The sequence below is a fragment of the Nicotiana sylvestris genome, chromosome 1, assembly GCF_000393655.2.
Source record: "Nicotiana sylvestris chromosome 1, ASM39365v2, whole genome shotgun sequence".
In the NCBI taxonomy this organism is placed as follows: Eukaryota; Viridiplantae; Streptophyta; class Magnoliopsida; order Solanales; family Solanaceae; genus Nicotiana; species Nicotiana sylvestris.
The window spans coordinates 139487461-139504324 of record NC_091057.1 but is presented as its reverse complement, the minus strand read 5'-3'; the positions used below and the strand labels follow the sequence as shown (position 1 = coordinate 139504324).

Genomic DNA, 16864 nt, shown 5'->3' with positions numbered 1-16864 from the left:
CTCCCAAATTAACACCACAGAACCATCAAGACCCCCTCATACTAAATCCACCATTTATCTCCCACAAATCCTCTTTAAACTCTTCGAATCTTAAATCCCAAATCCGGGTTCTAAGAGCCAAATCTAAACTTGGGTGTGCACGGTGATTGTTCCAACCCTCATGAGTTTTAAAGCCGGTTTTGTCACGAAATAGTATTGTTCACTTGTTTTTAACAAAGAACAAGTGACTAACATTATTTGGGGATGAAGTTGGAGTGTCAGGTCTCGAGGTCGAGCTTAGCCGGTGAGTTCCATTTCTTTTTGGGTCTGTTTCTAGTTTCATTTTTCATTTATTGCCATCTTCTTTCTTTTTCTTTTCCTTATTTAAAATTTCACCAAATATTTGGCCGAGTTTGGGACCTATCCGTTTGATCTTCGTTGGTTTTTCTTTTTGTTCATTTTTCAAGACTGTCCTGTTTAATTTGTTTATTTTCTGTTGATTAAATCGCATAATTTTTGTTCTAGTTAGTCACCTAGTTAATTAAGCCTATAAACTAGTTAATTTCCTACTGTTGTTTAGGTTAATTAGTTCTTAAATTGGGAATCCTTGTTTGATTTCAATTGGACTCTGAAAATCAGAAGCCCAAGAGGGAACTAAACTTGGGTTACAAACCCATATCAAATTAGGCCATTGGGCCAACTTAACTCATGTAATTTTCTGAGGGTAATTTCAAGAGTTCAAGGGGTAGTTTAGGAACTCTAGGTAGGGAATCTTTGTATAACTGAACTGGAAGCTTCTAGGAAGCTGGGGTGGGGGCATTTCTGAATTTCTGAGTTTTACACTAGGGATCTTTAAGCTAAAATGAAAATTTCAGAAGGGTCAAAATGAAAATCTGATCCCTTAAGGCAGCTCTAAATTCCTTGCACATAAAGGCTCTCTAACTTGTCATTCAAGGAGGGATTAAGAGAAAAAAAGATCAAAAAAATTGAAGAGGCTGAGTTCTTTTTTTGGAAAATTCTGAATTCCTCACAATATTTGTTTAGAAAAATTGCTAAAAGTTTGCTCATTTTTGGAGTCGTCTGATTTCATTTGGTGAACAAAACTTCTGAAAATCATAGTTTCTCATCTTGGGGTTTGAAATGGACTGAAGTTGTGTTTTGAAAAATTCTGGATCAAGCTTTGTTATGGGTTTACTATTTCATTGAATTTTTGAGCTGATCTCACTGTGTTGACTGGTTGAATCTGGGCTAGCTGTTACTGATCACTGCTGATCCTTCATTTTCTGTTTTGTTTTGCTTACTAGGTATTTCCCTTCTCCTTGATATGTGAAATGGGAGAACAAGAGATTATATGAATGAATGGCAAGTTATTTGAATGAAGGAGTTTTACAATGTTGAGAATAGAATCATATTTTGTAATTAACTTAGTTTTTTAATTATATTTGATCCTCCTTATTTAGTTGTAAGTGTTATTTATAATGTTGGGTGAACTATGAATTTTAGCCCCTTGATATGAATGAGTTCGAATCATATAGTCTAGGAATGGCTGTTAAAATATGGCAAAGAAAGATTTAATTCACATGGTGTGGATTTTGTTTTGTGATATCTGCCGATGACTAGTTTTGTTCTAACATCAATTTCCATTTTTGATGATTTTGCCCACAGTGGCCGATATGATATGATGGGATGCCCTCAGAGGCTGATGATGTTATGAAACATATACCTATGCACGACATGACATTCATACGCATATGCATGACGCTGAAAGTAATTTATGATTTACAAAGTTATTCAGACGTACGGGTTGAGTCATGTACTCCATATGTCTTCCATGTCTCCTATGTATTTATTTATGTGCCTTACATACTCGGTACATTATTCGTACTGACGTCCCTTTTGCCTGGGGACACTGCGTTTCATGCCCGCAGGTCCTGATAGACAGGTCGAGAGCCTTCCAAGTAGGCTATCAGCTCAGCGGAAGATGTTGGTGCGCTCCATTTGCTTCGGAGCTGCGTATTTGATTAGTATGATTTAGACGTCTATTGTTTGGTATGGCGGGACTCTGTTCCGACCTTTATGACATTCATGTACTCTTAGAGGCTTGTAGACATATGTCGTATATATAAAAGATTGTACGGCCTTGTCAGCCTATGTTTTGAGTTTATAAAGGATCATGTTGGCCTAGTAGGCCCATATGTCATGTGTATATGATAATGTAATAAGAAAGATATGTTACGTTGGTACTCAGTCAAGTAAGGTACTGGGTGACTGTCGCGGCCCATCGTTTTGGATCGTGACACGGATATTGCTGCTCAGCTAACAAATCCTCACTCAACCTATGGTGTATCTGGATCTGCACGCAAGGTGCAGGGAGTAATGTGAGTACTCCGACCCAGTGAGTAATAAACATAATAAAGGCTGAAAATAAGAAATCGTGGAAAAATACAAAGTAAACTATGACTGGCAGTTTAGAACAATAATTAGTGAAGCAACAAGTCAATTAAATCAGAGTATCAATTACTGAGACAGGTATAATAGATAAAAACAAATGCATGAGTGCAATGCAATGCATATAATGGTACTCTCTAGTACCCATTGCGGTGTGCAGCCCGAGCCATCCATTTTATTTATCGTCGACGGCGCTCACTAGGGGTGTGTACAGACTCCGGAGGGGCTCCTACAGCCCAAGCGCAATATAAAGCCATCTCGTGGCATCAAATCTAGGCCCTCAGCCTCATATCAATATCAATATAATCACCCAAGCTCTCGGCCTCAATATCAATGTAATCAACCAGGCCCTCGAACTCAATATCAATGTAATCAACCAGGCTCTCGGCCTCAATATCAATATAACACTGCGGTGGCGCGCAGCCCGATCCATGCTCGGTCCAGAAATCATCATAAGCTCCTTGGGCATTTGTAAAACAGTAGTTCTCAGCCCGAAATATCATTTAGAAATATCATTTAAGTTTTCAAATCTTAGAAAGATGGCTGAGTTTGCAAAACAGTATTTAAAACCTTGGACTGAGATCAAATGATATGCATTTATGCGAAAACTGTGATGTCAATCCCTGAAGGATTCAAATAATTGGCAAGAAGCCCAAATGTAACAATTAAATCCAAGTAAGGATGATTCTCAATTTAGTTCAAATAGAAAATACGGTAAAAACATCTCTCGGGACGGACCAAATCACAATCCCCAATGGTGCTCTACCCCATACTCGTTATTCGACGTGCAAGTCACCTCAATAAAGCGTTACGATGTGAAATTCCGGGGTTTCAAACCCTCAGGACATCATTTACATCAATTACTCACCTCAAATCGGCTATTTTTTTAATTCGCGACGCCTTTGCCCCTCGAATTAGCCTCCACGTGCGTCGAATCTGCCCAAAATTGCAATGAATATGTCACATAATGCAAAAAAGACAATACCCAATCGAAAGCACTCGAAAAATATCAAAATTCACGAATTTGGCAAAACCCGAGCCCCGGGCCCACGTCTCGAAAAATCATAAAATTAACATCACCGGATTCCTTATCTCGCCACGAGTCTACACATATCAAATTTACCAAAATCGGAGTCCAAATGACCCCTCAAATCCAAATTTGAAATATTAAAACTCAAGCCCTAGTTCTTCCTCTTTCGCTAAATTTCCATGGATTCCAAGATCAATTTCACAATAAAAACGTGTTTTTAGTTCATAGGACTTACCTCCAATCACTTCTTGTCGAAACCCCCTTCACTCCCCGTCCAAAAGCTCTCAAGGTTGCTCAAAAATGGAGGAAATGGGACTTGGATCGCGGGTGGAATGTTTATTAAACTCACTGCCCAAAATTTTTCGGAAGTTCTGTTCACGGGCGCTGTTACTGTTCACCCGCGCGGTTACTGTTCACGCTGCTAAAACAATACAACAGCAGCCAAAGAAATTGCAACACTTTTCTTTTTACTAAAATAGCTCTAACTCCATCATACGAACTCGGAATTCGATGATTCTTGTTCTTATGAGTCACAAATAATGATACGAACATAGTCCTTCAATCGAAACTCAATTCGGAGCTCGTTTGCTCAGTGCGATATCCATTTCACTCGTTAAACAATTAACTCATGTTTCGTGTCAAAAACTCAATCGCGACTTGATAAAATTAGACCAAACTTTCCAGATCACTCCTATAATTCATTATTTAAATTCTGGAAATCTCGAAATAAAATTTCGATCTCTAGAACTAAAAATGGACCTTTAGATCATTACATGCTTATGCTCAAACGGCAAAAATCTTCCAAAAAATCTTCCAAAACTTATCCGAGCCTCATGGGACCCCGACCAAACATGCCAACATAATTCATAACATTATTCAAACCTCTTCCAATCATCAAAATACCTCAAACAACATCAAATTGCCCAAAACTCATCGAATTCAAGCCTAATTTTCTTAAAACTTCCGAAATACACTTTCGATCAAAAACCCGACCAAACCACGTCCGAATGACCTGAAATTTTACACACATATCCCAAATCACCTAACGAAGCTACAACAACTCTCGGAATTCCATTCCGACTCTCGGATCAAAATCTCACCTATCAACCGGAATTCGCCAAAATACTAACTTCGCCAATTCAAGCCTAATTCTACACCGGACCTCCAAAATTACTTCCGATCACACTCCTAAGTCACAAATCATCCCCCGAAGCTAACCGAATCATCGGAATTCACATTCGAGCCCTCTAACTCATAAGTCAACATCGGGTTGACTGTTCCAACTTAAGCCTTCTTAAAAGAGACTAAGTATCTCATTTCTTATCAAAACCACTCCAAACCAACTCGATCACATAATATACGGATAATAAAGTATAAAGAAGCTGAGAATGGGAAAAAATGGAGCGGTAACCCATGAGATGACGGGCCGGGTCGTCACACCCCTTTTTTTAACCAAACTGCACTAACCCCTCTTAAATAAATAAAAAGAATTTATAAAGCTTGAAAAGGGTTTTCCAATTAGAATGTGACAAAAATTGTATTTAAAAGGTAAATAACTCAGAGTCGCCACCTGACATTGGATTTCGGTGTGTCAGGTTACCGTTTTTATAAAAATAATAATTTTCCATTCAAAACACTTTGAACTCTAAAACCAAGTCTACACCAGAGATTAGGGTAAGGCGGTTCATCTGACTCGGGGAGAAGGTGTTAGGCACTCCCCAAGTCCCGTAATTAGTACGGTAGGATACTCGATCTAGTTGGCTTTTAAAATATTCAATTGAGGAAGAAAATACAGGAAAAAGAAAATAGATACACAAGAGGCTCGATGTCGTCCCCACCTAAATAAAAGAAAATAAAAATAAAAATACTACAATTTTCTACTTTTGCCCTCCATTTACATGTACGACAGGGCATTCCACGGAATTATATATATATATACAAATCCTTCGGGGCATTCCCCGGATAAATTTAACTAAGGGAACGACCTCTCGCCTCACAATTAACAGAAGTCCTAAAACTTGCCTACCCAGATGTGGTCGGCCTAATATGCTCCTAGAGAGTAATAATTAAATGAGAATAAGTAAATAAGAGAAAAAACTAAAATAAATTCAACTCGGGTTAATGTTCTTTTAACTTATCATTTTCATGTATTTAGAGTAAGCAAATTAACACTAATGGGCCAAGTCTTTCTCCCAACTCCCACGGCCCAAATCATTCAAGACACTCCAAATATACAGACAGACACCAAGCAACTACAATCAAAGGAACAGGAAAATAACAACAAACAAATACAACGGGATTAGAATATAACGAGAACCATAGGATTTTCGTTTGAACCTAACCGCCACTCATTCATTCTAAATGACCCAAAACACTCCCCATGAACTTCAAATCCATAGTTTTATTCCCGTTATGAAAATCAATCCACCTCCCTCATTCTCACCACTGTCTTCCTTATAATTAGAATTATCTTCAAAATTGGTTAATGGAGTCTTCAAACCAGTACTATAAGGCATAACCTTGAAACATCTATAAACAAGACCCTTTTGAAACAACTGAGCAAAGACCCACCAAACACTCTTAAGGATTTTCAAGTTTAGGCTCTCAACACGTACAATACTACTTTACTAGTAGGAAACCACTCTCTCAATTTTTTTAAAAAAATCTATTCACATGCCATGAAAGGACAATTTAAATGATCCAATTTAAACACATTGAGAATGCCCCTAAATTCGTATTTCTAAGGAAATGCCTCAACATAATTCTCCCAAGAATTAGACTTATAGCATTAGGATAAACATATGACTCTCAAGCCCATAATCAGTGATGCACATAATAAGGAAGCTTATGGATTTTCATTTTTCATTTGAAGCTCACTGCGAAACTTGTGAAAATCACAAAGAAAATATACGGGTTGCTTGATTCATGAAGTTGTTTCACCACTATATTTAGCACATGGCATTTCCCAGCAAAATTTTAAACGCCTGGACATAAAACTCCAGACAAGGAAGATCAAGCATATGGCAAGTTAAGCATGTAGATCTGATACAAACCTATGATTAAGCCTCCAAGTTTCAACCAATAAGAATAATTTTTAAGTTAACAGGCTAACAGATACTAATAATCTATCAGAGGGAAACTTTGCAAACATCAGAGGGACTAATCGAACTAAAACTAACAGTAATATGACACTTGAATAATCCATACAACTACCAGCCAATTCCGACTTCAGTCGAGCATATCGGAATCAGTCAAGTCTGATATTATACGATATTTGAACGCACAAACGAAACAGAGCAGACGCACATACCAAGGAAATTCATCCAAATTCTTCATCAATCAGAATCCAACAATTTGTTTCGACTAACACTTAAACTTAAACCATTTTTTTAAAGATTCAAACCAATTCTAATGGCTTATTCTAGGCTCTCGACATATTCGATCGCATCTTTACGCAGAGATATAGAAAAGAAGGAGATATGAACCTGATAGACGAGAATTTTGATTAATTCTGCTTTCAATCGAAGACAAATGAATCCGAAAATGAAAATCCAAAGAGGACAACAGCTACAATGCGACAGGATGCAAAAACCAACGAACTCGAACTCGAATGGCGAACTCGATCTCGGCTCAATCAATCTCCATGTTAAAACAAAATTTAAGAAAAAGAAGAAACTAAAATATTTTTGGGATATTTTCTAATTTTTCTAAATGGAAACAAGTTCTGACAAAAATTTAAACTCAATTTCTATTTTTTTGTATTTTTTTTTCGAAATTAAATTATGTCTAAAAATCTGAAAATGAAGATGAAAACAGAAGGAGAATATTTTTTTTTTGGTGAACCTTCGCTTCTTTCTTCAACTTTCTCCCCACCTCCAATTTCTGTCTGATTTCTCTCTCATATAGTTCGAGATCGAACAAATGGAGGGTCTAGATTGACAGTGATTCAATCTACGACCTTCATTTATTCGATTCCAACTTAGAGAGCAAGAAAACGCGCGTCAATAATGATGAGATTCGTTGGGATTTTGCTACGTGGAAGATGAAACGAAGGGAAGGGGGACCATAGGGGACCAGTGCTTACGTGGAGTGCCGGATTTTGGGTGATTTCCGGCGGGTTTGGGGTGGTAGGCGCGCGGGCAGAAGCTTGGAGATGGGGGCGCTGGTTTGATGGGGATTTTAGTTTAGGGTTTGGGAAAAATTAGGTTTTTATATGGGGTGTGGGGATTAACCTTGACCTTAGGATTAGAGGGGTTGGATGACCAGGATTTAAAATCAAAACGGGGCGGGGCGGGTGGACTGGGTGCGGGTCACCGGGGCTGCTTGGGTTATCCGATTTGGGCCTTGTCTTGTGTAGAATGGGGCCCAAAATTTTGTACTTCTTCAATTTCTAAAAGTCCATTAAATAACCAACTCAAAATTAAAATTAATTTTATTAATTAAACAAACTATGTAAATATATGAAACTATATATATATATATATATATATATATATATATATATATATATATATATATATATATATATTATGTTTTATATAAATTAAAAGTAAGATTAAAAATTATAGTAAAAACAAAATATATGGCTACAAAAATCTTAATAACCTTAAGCTAAATAGAAATATGATAAAACATGAAACTATATATATATGTATGTATATTTTTTAGTTTTCTATATATATATATATAATGTATGTATATTTTTTAGTTTTGTGCCTTAAAAATAAAATTAAAATTAGTAATAAAGTAAAATTCTATAGAAATAAACCCAAATAAATATCCTAATTATTTATTTAAAAATACTACTTTTTAAAAGTTGCTCATGTAAAAAATTACGTGCTTACATTGGCTATGATAGAAATTGCGGAAATCCAATCACTTATATGGACAGAAAGCAGTCAACTTTATTAGTAGATGATAAGTTGAAATCAGAAGGTATTAAGCTTGCTCTTCTTTTGAGTGAGGAAATGGTTTTGTTTGGAACAGAGCCTAAAGTTCAAGGTCCTGCTTCCCCTACTGATTTTGGTATCAAGACTCGGGATTGTCAGCTCTTAGCTTCTACATTAAAAGAAATAGAAAAACGAATGAGGAGAAGGAGGAGAAAGGGGCAAGTTATTTAAAAAGTGGGTACAAGTTAAAAGTTAAAAAAAATGGGTATAGATTAAATGGGGTCGACCAAATAGGACGCCCCGTGCAATTTTTACCCAGTCCATCTCATATTAGATTTCCTCTCGGCCCGTCTTAGACCAAGATAGGTCCATTTCTCTTAGAGCTTTCAAAAGCCATTTTAGGTCCATCTTATATAAGCCTCATAGAGTTGTTTTGCAAAAACTTGAGCGGTGTTGCCACACAAAGGGCGGGCCTTAGCAGAACATCCCGTAAGTAGCAGTATTTAATAAATGGCCTCCCCATTCTTTCCGTTGTGTAGGCTTCGGCTAAGATCTATACATGATAGGATTTTTTACTAAAATAGTAGCTGAAAAATATTTTTTTTTCTATAGATATATTGTGTATATTATTTACAAAAATTATACAAAATTTATATACTGTTTGGGCTATTAAATGTAAATAGTTTCTAACGTAGGCTAAAAGTAAAAAAAAAAAAAAAAAAAGAAAATTGAACCCTTTTAGGTAAAAATAGCACCGGGTAGCCAGTTTTCGGACTGGTCATTGAAAAAAAGCTAGCGTTTGCAAAGTCATTGAAAAATAGCCATTATTTTGCTGCAACACGGAAAGTTCCTGGAGATCGGTGCACCTGTGTATGAACTTCCAGCATATTATGCTGGAACTCCAACAAGCGAAAAATTCTAGCATAATATACTGGAGATTGGAGCACCTGTGTATGAACTTCCAGCATATTATGCTGGACCGATATATTATACTAGAACTCCAGTATATTATGTTGGAAGTCCTATTTATTATAGTGGAGTTCCAATATACTTATGCTGGAATATTTTTCGGATTTTGAACATTTTTTTGTTCAAATTTATCTTTACATAAAAAGTAACTAAATTTCGATAACTTTTAAAACTGTAACTATTTTAAAATGACTATTTATAAATCTGGCTATTTCTGCATTTCTTCCCTTTTAGAGAGGTAACCATCACATACATCTCACACTCAGTGGCAACTGCAGAGAATACCATCTCTCAAAAAGATTATTATACTCAAGTACTCAACTACTGATATAGACTCAACAAGTTCAATTAATGAGTAATTTAAAAAGGCTATAAATCTGGAACATTTGAGAAAATGAGGTTTTTGACAAAAAGAACGAAAAGAGGAATTAATAAGAATTGGTCCTACCTGAACCGAATCTATGCAACTTTGCAACAGAAAAATAGTGGTAAAGTGCTATTCCACACATGAAACTTTTTGAGTCACAGATTTTTGGTTTTCCATATTCCTACAACTGTTGAGAGGTTGGTTTAATTAGACAGAAAGACATTCCAAATGGGATAAGTACAACCCTACATATCCACATGGATTTTGATATTCTGGTGTATGTTAGTTAGATATGTAACATATTGAACAAGTGTCACTCTCTATTTTTCTGTAAGATTAAGAAATAAATGCATCACAAGTTTATGTCTCATTTCGTATCCATCCTAGTTGTTACTTTTGGGGGTCAGAGCCAAATCCGAATCTTTAGCACAGAATAAACTATAAAGTATGACAATATTAATGTATTTTCCATCCTCGAAATGTTACCCATTCTAAATATTGCACGCAACCTGAGTTGGTAACGAAATACCTCAAATGGAGATTGGGGTTTACGATCTACCAACTACAGTTTCACTCTGCAGCAAATAGATAATTTAGATTTGGACTTCTAAGATCTTATATATCAAGATCTTTTCTGTTTCCTAGCACTTCTTTGTTCACGTACTCACAACCTCCTATAAATTTTAAAAGAAATAAGACAAAATGTGGGTTGATGGAATCAAAGTCATAAAACTTTGTTTTGTCATTCAAAAATTACTCAACTTTACCTAATTCACTTAAATAATTATTCTTATCGGATATAGAGTATCTGCTAAAGTCGACCATATATGTGGAATAGGTTAGGTATTAGGTAGAAGAATTTTCATACACCACTATTGTTCGTAATTATAGTTTGCCTAGTTACCATTCGTAGCTACTATTTAATTGTTACTAATTTATATTACTTGTATTCAAACGTGCAACAAATACAACATGTGTTAACTATATTCGTTCGCTCAACGAATATAACGTGTATCAATTGTATTCGTTCGCAAAATTGTATTCATTCATGCAACAAACACAATATGTATCAATTATAACTAAGGAGAAATACAAGCGTATATACAAAGGATACAACTTGTATCAACTGTATATACATGGGTGTATACAAATGATGCAATATGTATCAATTGTATTTGTTGGCGCAACGAATACAACTAAGGTGAAATACAGAAATACAGAAAAATAAAATGTTCTAATTGAGGGTCGAACTCAAGACATCCGCTAACTAAGCGGACACTCTAACCCTACGAGAGCTTGTTGCTCTCTTGTTTCAAAACAATTAACCTCTTATTTCATGAATTTGCTATAAAATTCAAATATAGCTATGAATGGTAAATTTGCTAAAAATATAACTACGAATGATAAATACAATATAAATGTTTGATGTATCGCATAATTTTCCCTATTATGTGAACAAGTGGGTTAAGTTTAAAAATGGTCAAAGTTTCAAATTAGTGTTTTAATGGTTTTTTCTTATGTCACTAAATCATATCTGAAAGTACAAAAGCTGGCAAGAATGATCATTTAAGTGAACTAGATAAAGTTGAGTAATTTTTGAAAGATAAAAAATAATTAATGACCAATTAATCAAAGTTGAGCGATCATGTGAGCTACAAAAGTAAACTCCAATATGCTATACTTATCAACCTATCACCAAAGGGCAAACTAAGAACACACGATAAGGTACACTCCAATGGAAATTAGTTAAGGAACAGGCACTTACATCCAGAACACATTTCAGTATGTCTTCATACATTTACTTTTCCTTTTTGTTTGCCTTTATTTTCTTCTGTATTTAACTCTCTGTCTGTTTCTGTTTTTCTTGTTGAACGTCACATCCAATCATTTGGCTGTAGACAAATGGGAGTATAACGGGAGAAATTCTAAAATAGTCAGATTTATAACTGGTCGTTCAAAAATAGTCCAGTTTTAAAAGTAATCAAAATTTAACCATTTTTCATGTGGAGATAAATTTGAGCGAAAATACTGTTTAAAACCCGGAAAATACTTATACTTATGCTGGAGTTCCATGATAAGTATGCTGGAACTCCAGCATAATATGATGGAGTTCCAGCATAAATACACTAGAATTTCAGCATAATATACTGGAGTTCCAGCAAATTATACTGGTCCAGCATAATACCGTGCTATTTGAATGACCAGTCCGAAAACTGGCTATACCGTGCTATTTTTACGAGTATAACTTAACAGTATACGGGTATGGAATTCTCCACATTATTCACTCAGGCCCTTTAGGCAAATAAACGTTAAGTTTCTGAATTGCAACCATTCATTAAATATGAAAATAGAGAGGTCCTGTGAATCCCTAAAAAGGTTGCCCTGAAATCCAGGGCATATTTTGACCTAAAATGAACACTAATTGCGGACCCATAGCCTATCATAATGGTGCTTTAACTTTTAAAAGTATTGCCCAGTCAACATGCAATTCTAGGATATCCATCACCCTATCCCATAGGTAAAATATTACTTATGTCAATTTATTCATTAATTAATTTTCTGGGTTTGATATTTGGTATATGGAAGTTATTACCACTGGCTCGACTAATCTGGACTTGCACCAAATAGGCCTACTAAGAGCAGAGGCGGTCCAGGATTCGGCAGTCGCGGACATCATGACATCCAATATAAATTTATCATTGCTCATAAAAATTGATACGGAGACATATGCTAATATATGATTATTTTTGAAGACATTTACAAGTATAATGGAGTTTTTGTCAAATTTTTCGGATGCTGGTGACCCCTACTTATAATGTGCGTCCGTCTCTTACTAAGAGTGGTTAACCTCTCCCTATCAAAAGGTTCTCCATTTCTAGAATTCGAAATCTTTAGTTAAGGATGAACATCTAAACTATCCCCCACATCCCGAGTAGCTGTATAAGGGAGATGACAGAATATGGGCAGACAGCAAGTTGATTATCAGCAAATTATTAGAGCCCCAAGACTTGAAAAAGAGTGCAAAGAAGTTCCAAAAAGGTGTTTCTCTGAAAGCAAGACAAAGACTAGACCTTTATATAATAACAAAGGAAGGGACAGAATGAAGTACAGAAAAACCATTATGTATGAGTGTTGAGTCATGTGGCCAATATATGTAGGGCAATATGACCTCCTATGAAGGGAAATTTGTAGCATTAATCATCTTCATCATGTGGTTCTAAGGACAATATCATGATCTAGAAATCCAAAAACCAAATTCCATTCTTTCATATTGCTGCCTCATAATTCTTTCCATACACCAAAAAACCTCCATTTTCTCATTCTTTCTGTGATCATGGAAAATAACAACACTGGAATTGCAACAAGCCCAGTTGGATGGAAAAGTAACCATAGCCATAGCCATCATCATTTGGAATCACAAAGTCATAAAATCCACCGACATAATGACATGCTCCCTTCTACATCTATTCTGTTGATAATAATTCCCATCATAATTATCATCTTGCTTATTGCAATATCTCTTCTCATTGTAATGCTTAAGCGCATACAGTCTGCCAAAGACAATGGGATTAGTTCAAAAAGCAGAAGTGTCATCAACAATAGCAATTGTATGTTCATTGCTCATAGTACCATTAACATCCATTCCAGCCCAGGTAATTAAGGAGAACTCTCCGTTCCAAAATTTTCTATTTCTCCTTTTCCTTATATTAATGATGATTTAAGAGCATCTTCATCTTCAAGTGAAAATATTAACATGCTGGAAAATGACTTAACTTCTTCAAGTACACATATTTGCACACTGGCAAATGTACAAATGCATTTATGAGCATTGTTCAAATATGGAAAACCCCTCCATATTTTTTATTTTTCGGTACATGACAAAGACAAAGTCATGTGCAAAACAACAAATTTTGCGTAAATCTTATGATAAACATTACTTGATAGTCTAGTAAAAGTGGCAAATAATCTGCTATCACAGGCTAAAGTACTACTACTATGTCAAAATCTTCTTACACTGTCAGTGTTTATAACTTCAATTTATATGACAATATGATTGGCAGAAGTGAAGGGTGGATGTCTGCATGGAGGAAGTTCAGGGCGAATGCCACAACCTAAATTGAGAGGAGTTCAAGTATTCACTTACAAAGAGCTGGAGATGTCCACAGACAAATTTAGTGAGGCAAATGTCATCGGGAATGGAGGTTATGGGGTTGTCTACAAAGGAGTCCTCACTGATGGGACTGTGGCTGCAATTAAAGTTTTGCAGAGGGAAGGCAAACAATGGGAGCGTTCATTTAGATTAGAGGTCTGTCACTTCATTTATTACCTCTTCTTTCCCTTTCATCATCTATTGCATTTTTTCTTCTGTTTTTCTCTTTCATTGTTAATTTCCAATTCACAGCATAATAATACGAGTTTCTTTCTATTTGTTTGGTATTTATTTATTTGGTTATTTGCTCGTATTGTTTGTTACTACTGCTTCTTCTTTTTTATCTTTCCTTGAGCTGAGGATTTATCGAAAACATCCTTTTTACCTTCTCAAATATAGGTTAAGGTTTGCGTACATATTATTCTACTCAAGCTTCACTGGTGGGATTACACTGGGCTTGTTGTTGTCATTGTTGGTATTAATTTATTTATTCATTGTAGGGGTGGGTCTGGGGAGGACACTATATTTACTTGCAAAATTATCTTAATAATCAGCATTCTTTGTGCAACCACTAATTAAAAAGATCATTTGGAGAGAGTAGATTTTTCTGGGTGTTAGACTTTAAAGTGTGCTACTATATCTTAAAACAAAAGGTGTATATTTAAAGTTGTCTTTGAAGATCACTCAAGGGTGAAATTAATTATTCCAAAAGTGTTGACTTTTTTCCTTCTTTTATTTTAAAATATTTTATCCCTCAAAAAGAGAACAAAAAAAGGCCCTAGGATAAGATGCACCCTCATATACACATGTGATGGTACTTTGGCAGCTTCCTGTGTAATTAAAGCATTTCAGGAATGTCAAGCCATCAGAACCATGTTTCTCAGAGCCACTGTCTGTCACATTAAATGATTCATATGATTGCAATACTGTAGAAAAAAATGCAAGTTGCAATTTTATTTTCTTAATTTATGTGACTTCAAATTTTTATATTGTTTTATCTTACATAATATTGGATCAAGACATGCTTAAATGTCACAACAACGAAATTGATGATTCATATAGGACCTAACTTGCTTGAGATTGAGTCGAGATTGAGTCGTAATTGTCGTTTAATGCTGTCTCAAATTTTGAGTACTCTGTTCTATGTTTTGGCAGGTGGATTTACTAAGTCGCTTACACTCTCCTTACTTGGTTGAACTTCTTGGATACTGCGCAGACCAACAACACAGGCTCCTAATTTTTGACTATATGCCCAATGGTTCACTGCAACAACATCTCCACAGCCCACAAAAACAATCCAAGAATTCATTAAACTGGGGAGTTAGATTGAGAATAGCTCTTGATTGTGCTAGAGCCTTGGAATACATGCATGAACACACAACCCCATCAGTCATCCACAGAGATTTCAAGTGCAGTAATGTTCTACTTGATCAAGATTTTAGAGCTAAGGTCTCTGATTTTGGGCTAGCAAAAATTGGCTCAGACAAAATCAACGGTCTAATCTCAACGCGAGTATTAGGGACCACTGGATATTTGGCCCCAGAGTGAGTATAGTACACCAATCATCTGTCCATTACATCTCTCCTTATCATAAACCTTACTCAATGAATGTGAAAATTACAACACAATCTTGCACATGGGGTGGCTTCAGTTCCTATCTTAGCACATTGTCACTTTCTGTATTTTTCTTTGAGGTGTACAGCTGACACTAACATATTTTTCTAAAATGTAAATCCCATTTGTGGTCCTCTGTATAGCTAACGTTTGAAGGCTACCTAGTTGTTACAACCTACAGCTAACGTTTGTCGATACAAGACTATCTTGTGACCATTAACCAACTCAATTCTTGAAACAGGTATGCTTCAACAGGCAAACTTACAACAAAATCAGATGTATACAGCTACGGTGTGGTGCTTCTAGAGCTATTGACAGGCCGTGTACCAATCGATACAAAGCGACCTCCTGGAGAACATGTGCTTGTCTCATGGGTCAGTAAATACTACTACACCCTTTTGTTCCATTTTGTATGACACTCTATTTTTTTGTCTGTTCCAAAAAGAACGACCCCTTACCTTAGCATTTGTCCAACTATTACTAAATTCACTTCTGTTATTTTAGGCTCTTCCAAGATTGACAAACAGAGAAAAAGTAGTTGAAATGGTAGATCCAACATTAGAAGGCCAGTACACCAAGAAGGATCTAATACAGGTGAAGTTAACATTGAATGTATGTTGTAGTACTACATATGAAACCAAATTCTAATGATTTTATTTTTCTGTTACTGTGTTTATAAAGCAGGTAGCAGCTATAGCAGCAATGTGTGTGCAAACAGAAGCAGATTATCGCCCATTAATGACGGACGTTGTTCAATCCTTAATACCTCTAGTCAAGACTTACTCTTCTTCATGTCCTTCCAATTCCTTCAGATGCAACCAAACAGTTAGTCCGAGGTCTTAGAAGCTATTCAGAATCTGAAGACAGTTCTCAACATTCATTAATTTCCACAAAGTTATTTGATCACATGGACAATGACAATCTGTAACATATTTCTGCAACACTTCAAAAGACAAGGCTTATGTACTCAAATAGAGACACCCTAAATTATTACTACTATTTATCAACAATTTTTGTATTATTATTCTAACATATAATAATCCGTATATTATTATTCACATATATCAATTCCTGCATTAAAGATCCTGGATAACTAATCCATGAACCAAACGGCCCGTCAAGGTAGGCAATCTTGAATAGTCTCTAATTATTCATTCTTTAACTACTTTTCAACTATTATTAACCACAGAAGAATTTCTTTATTATAATCTCCGCATAACTAGTATGTGAACCAAACACTCCTAAAAGGAATATATATGGAACATAAGACATTTAATCATATGAGCATTCAGTTCAACTATTTAATATAGAATATAACTCCACACCTAATGTCAGTGTTGGAATTTTTAATGTATAGACAAGCAACATATATGGATCAGCAATCTGAAAGTTATTACTATTACTACAGAATAATTCTG

The 16864-nt window shown here is 35.6% G+C and overlaps 1 protein-coding gene and 1 long non-coding RNA gene across 2 annotated transcripts; one reads left to right on the top strand and one right to left on the bottom strand.

Moving 5' to 3' along the window:
- Positions 1–2475: 2475 nt before the first annotated feature.
- Positions 2476–7624, bottom strand: LOC138886558 (uncharacterized). The gene is made up of 2 exons (XR_011405600.1): positions 6943–7624; positions 2476–3363 (listed from the first exon to the last, which is right to left on the bottom strand). It is a non-coding gene; the product is annotated as an uncharacterized lncRNA (long non-coding RNA).
- Positions 7625–12834: 5210 nt separating this feature from the next.
- Positions 12835–16504, top strand: LOC104219200 (probable serine/threonine-protein kinase PBL7). Its single transcript, XM_009769836.2, has 6 exons — positions 12835–13335; positions 13744–13988; positions 14988–15376; positions 15688–15820; positions 15951–16040; positions 16131–16504. Exons 1-6 carry the CDS (start codon positions 13017–13019, stop codon positions 16287–16289), a joined length of 1335 nt encoding a protein of 444 aa, XP_009768138.1. The 5' UTR covers positions 12835–13016; the 3' UTR covers positions 16290–16504.
- The last annotated feature ends 360 nt before the right edge of the window (positions 16505–16864 follow it).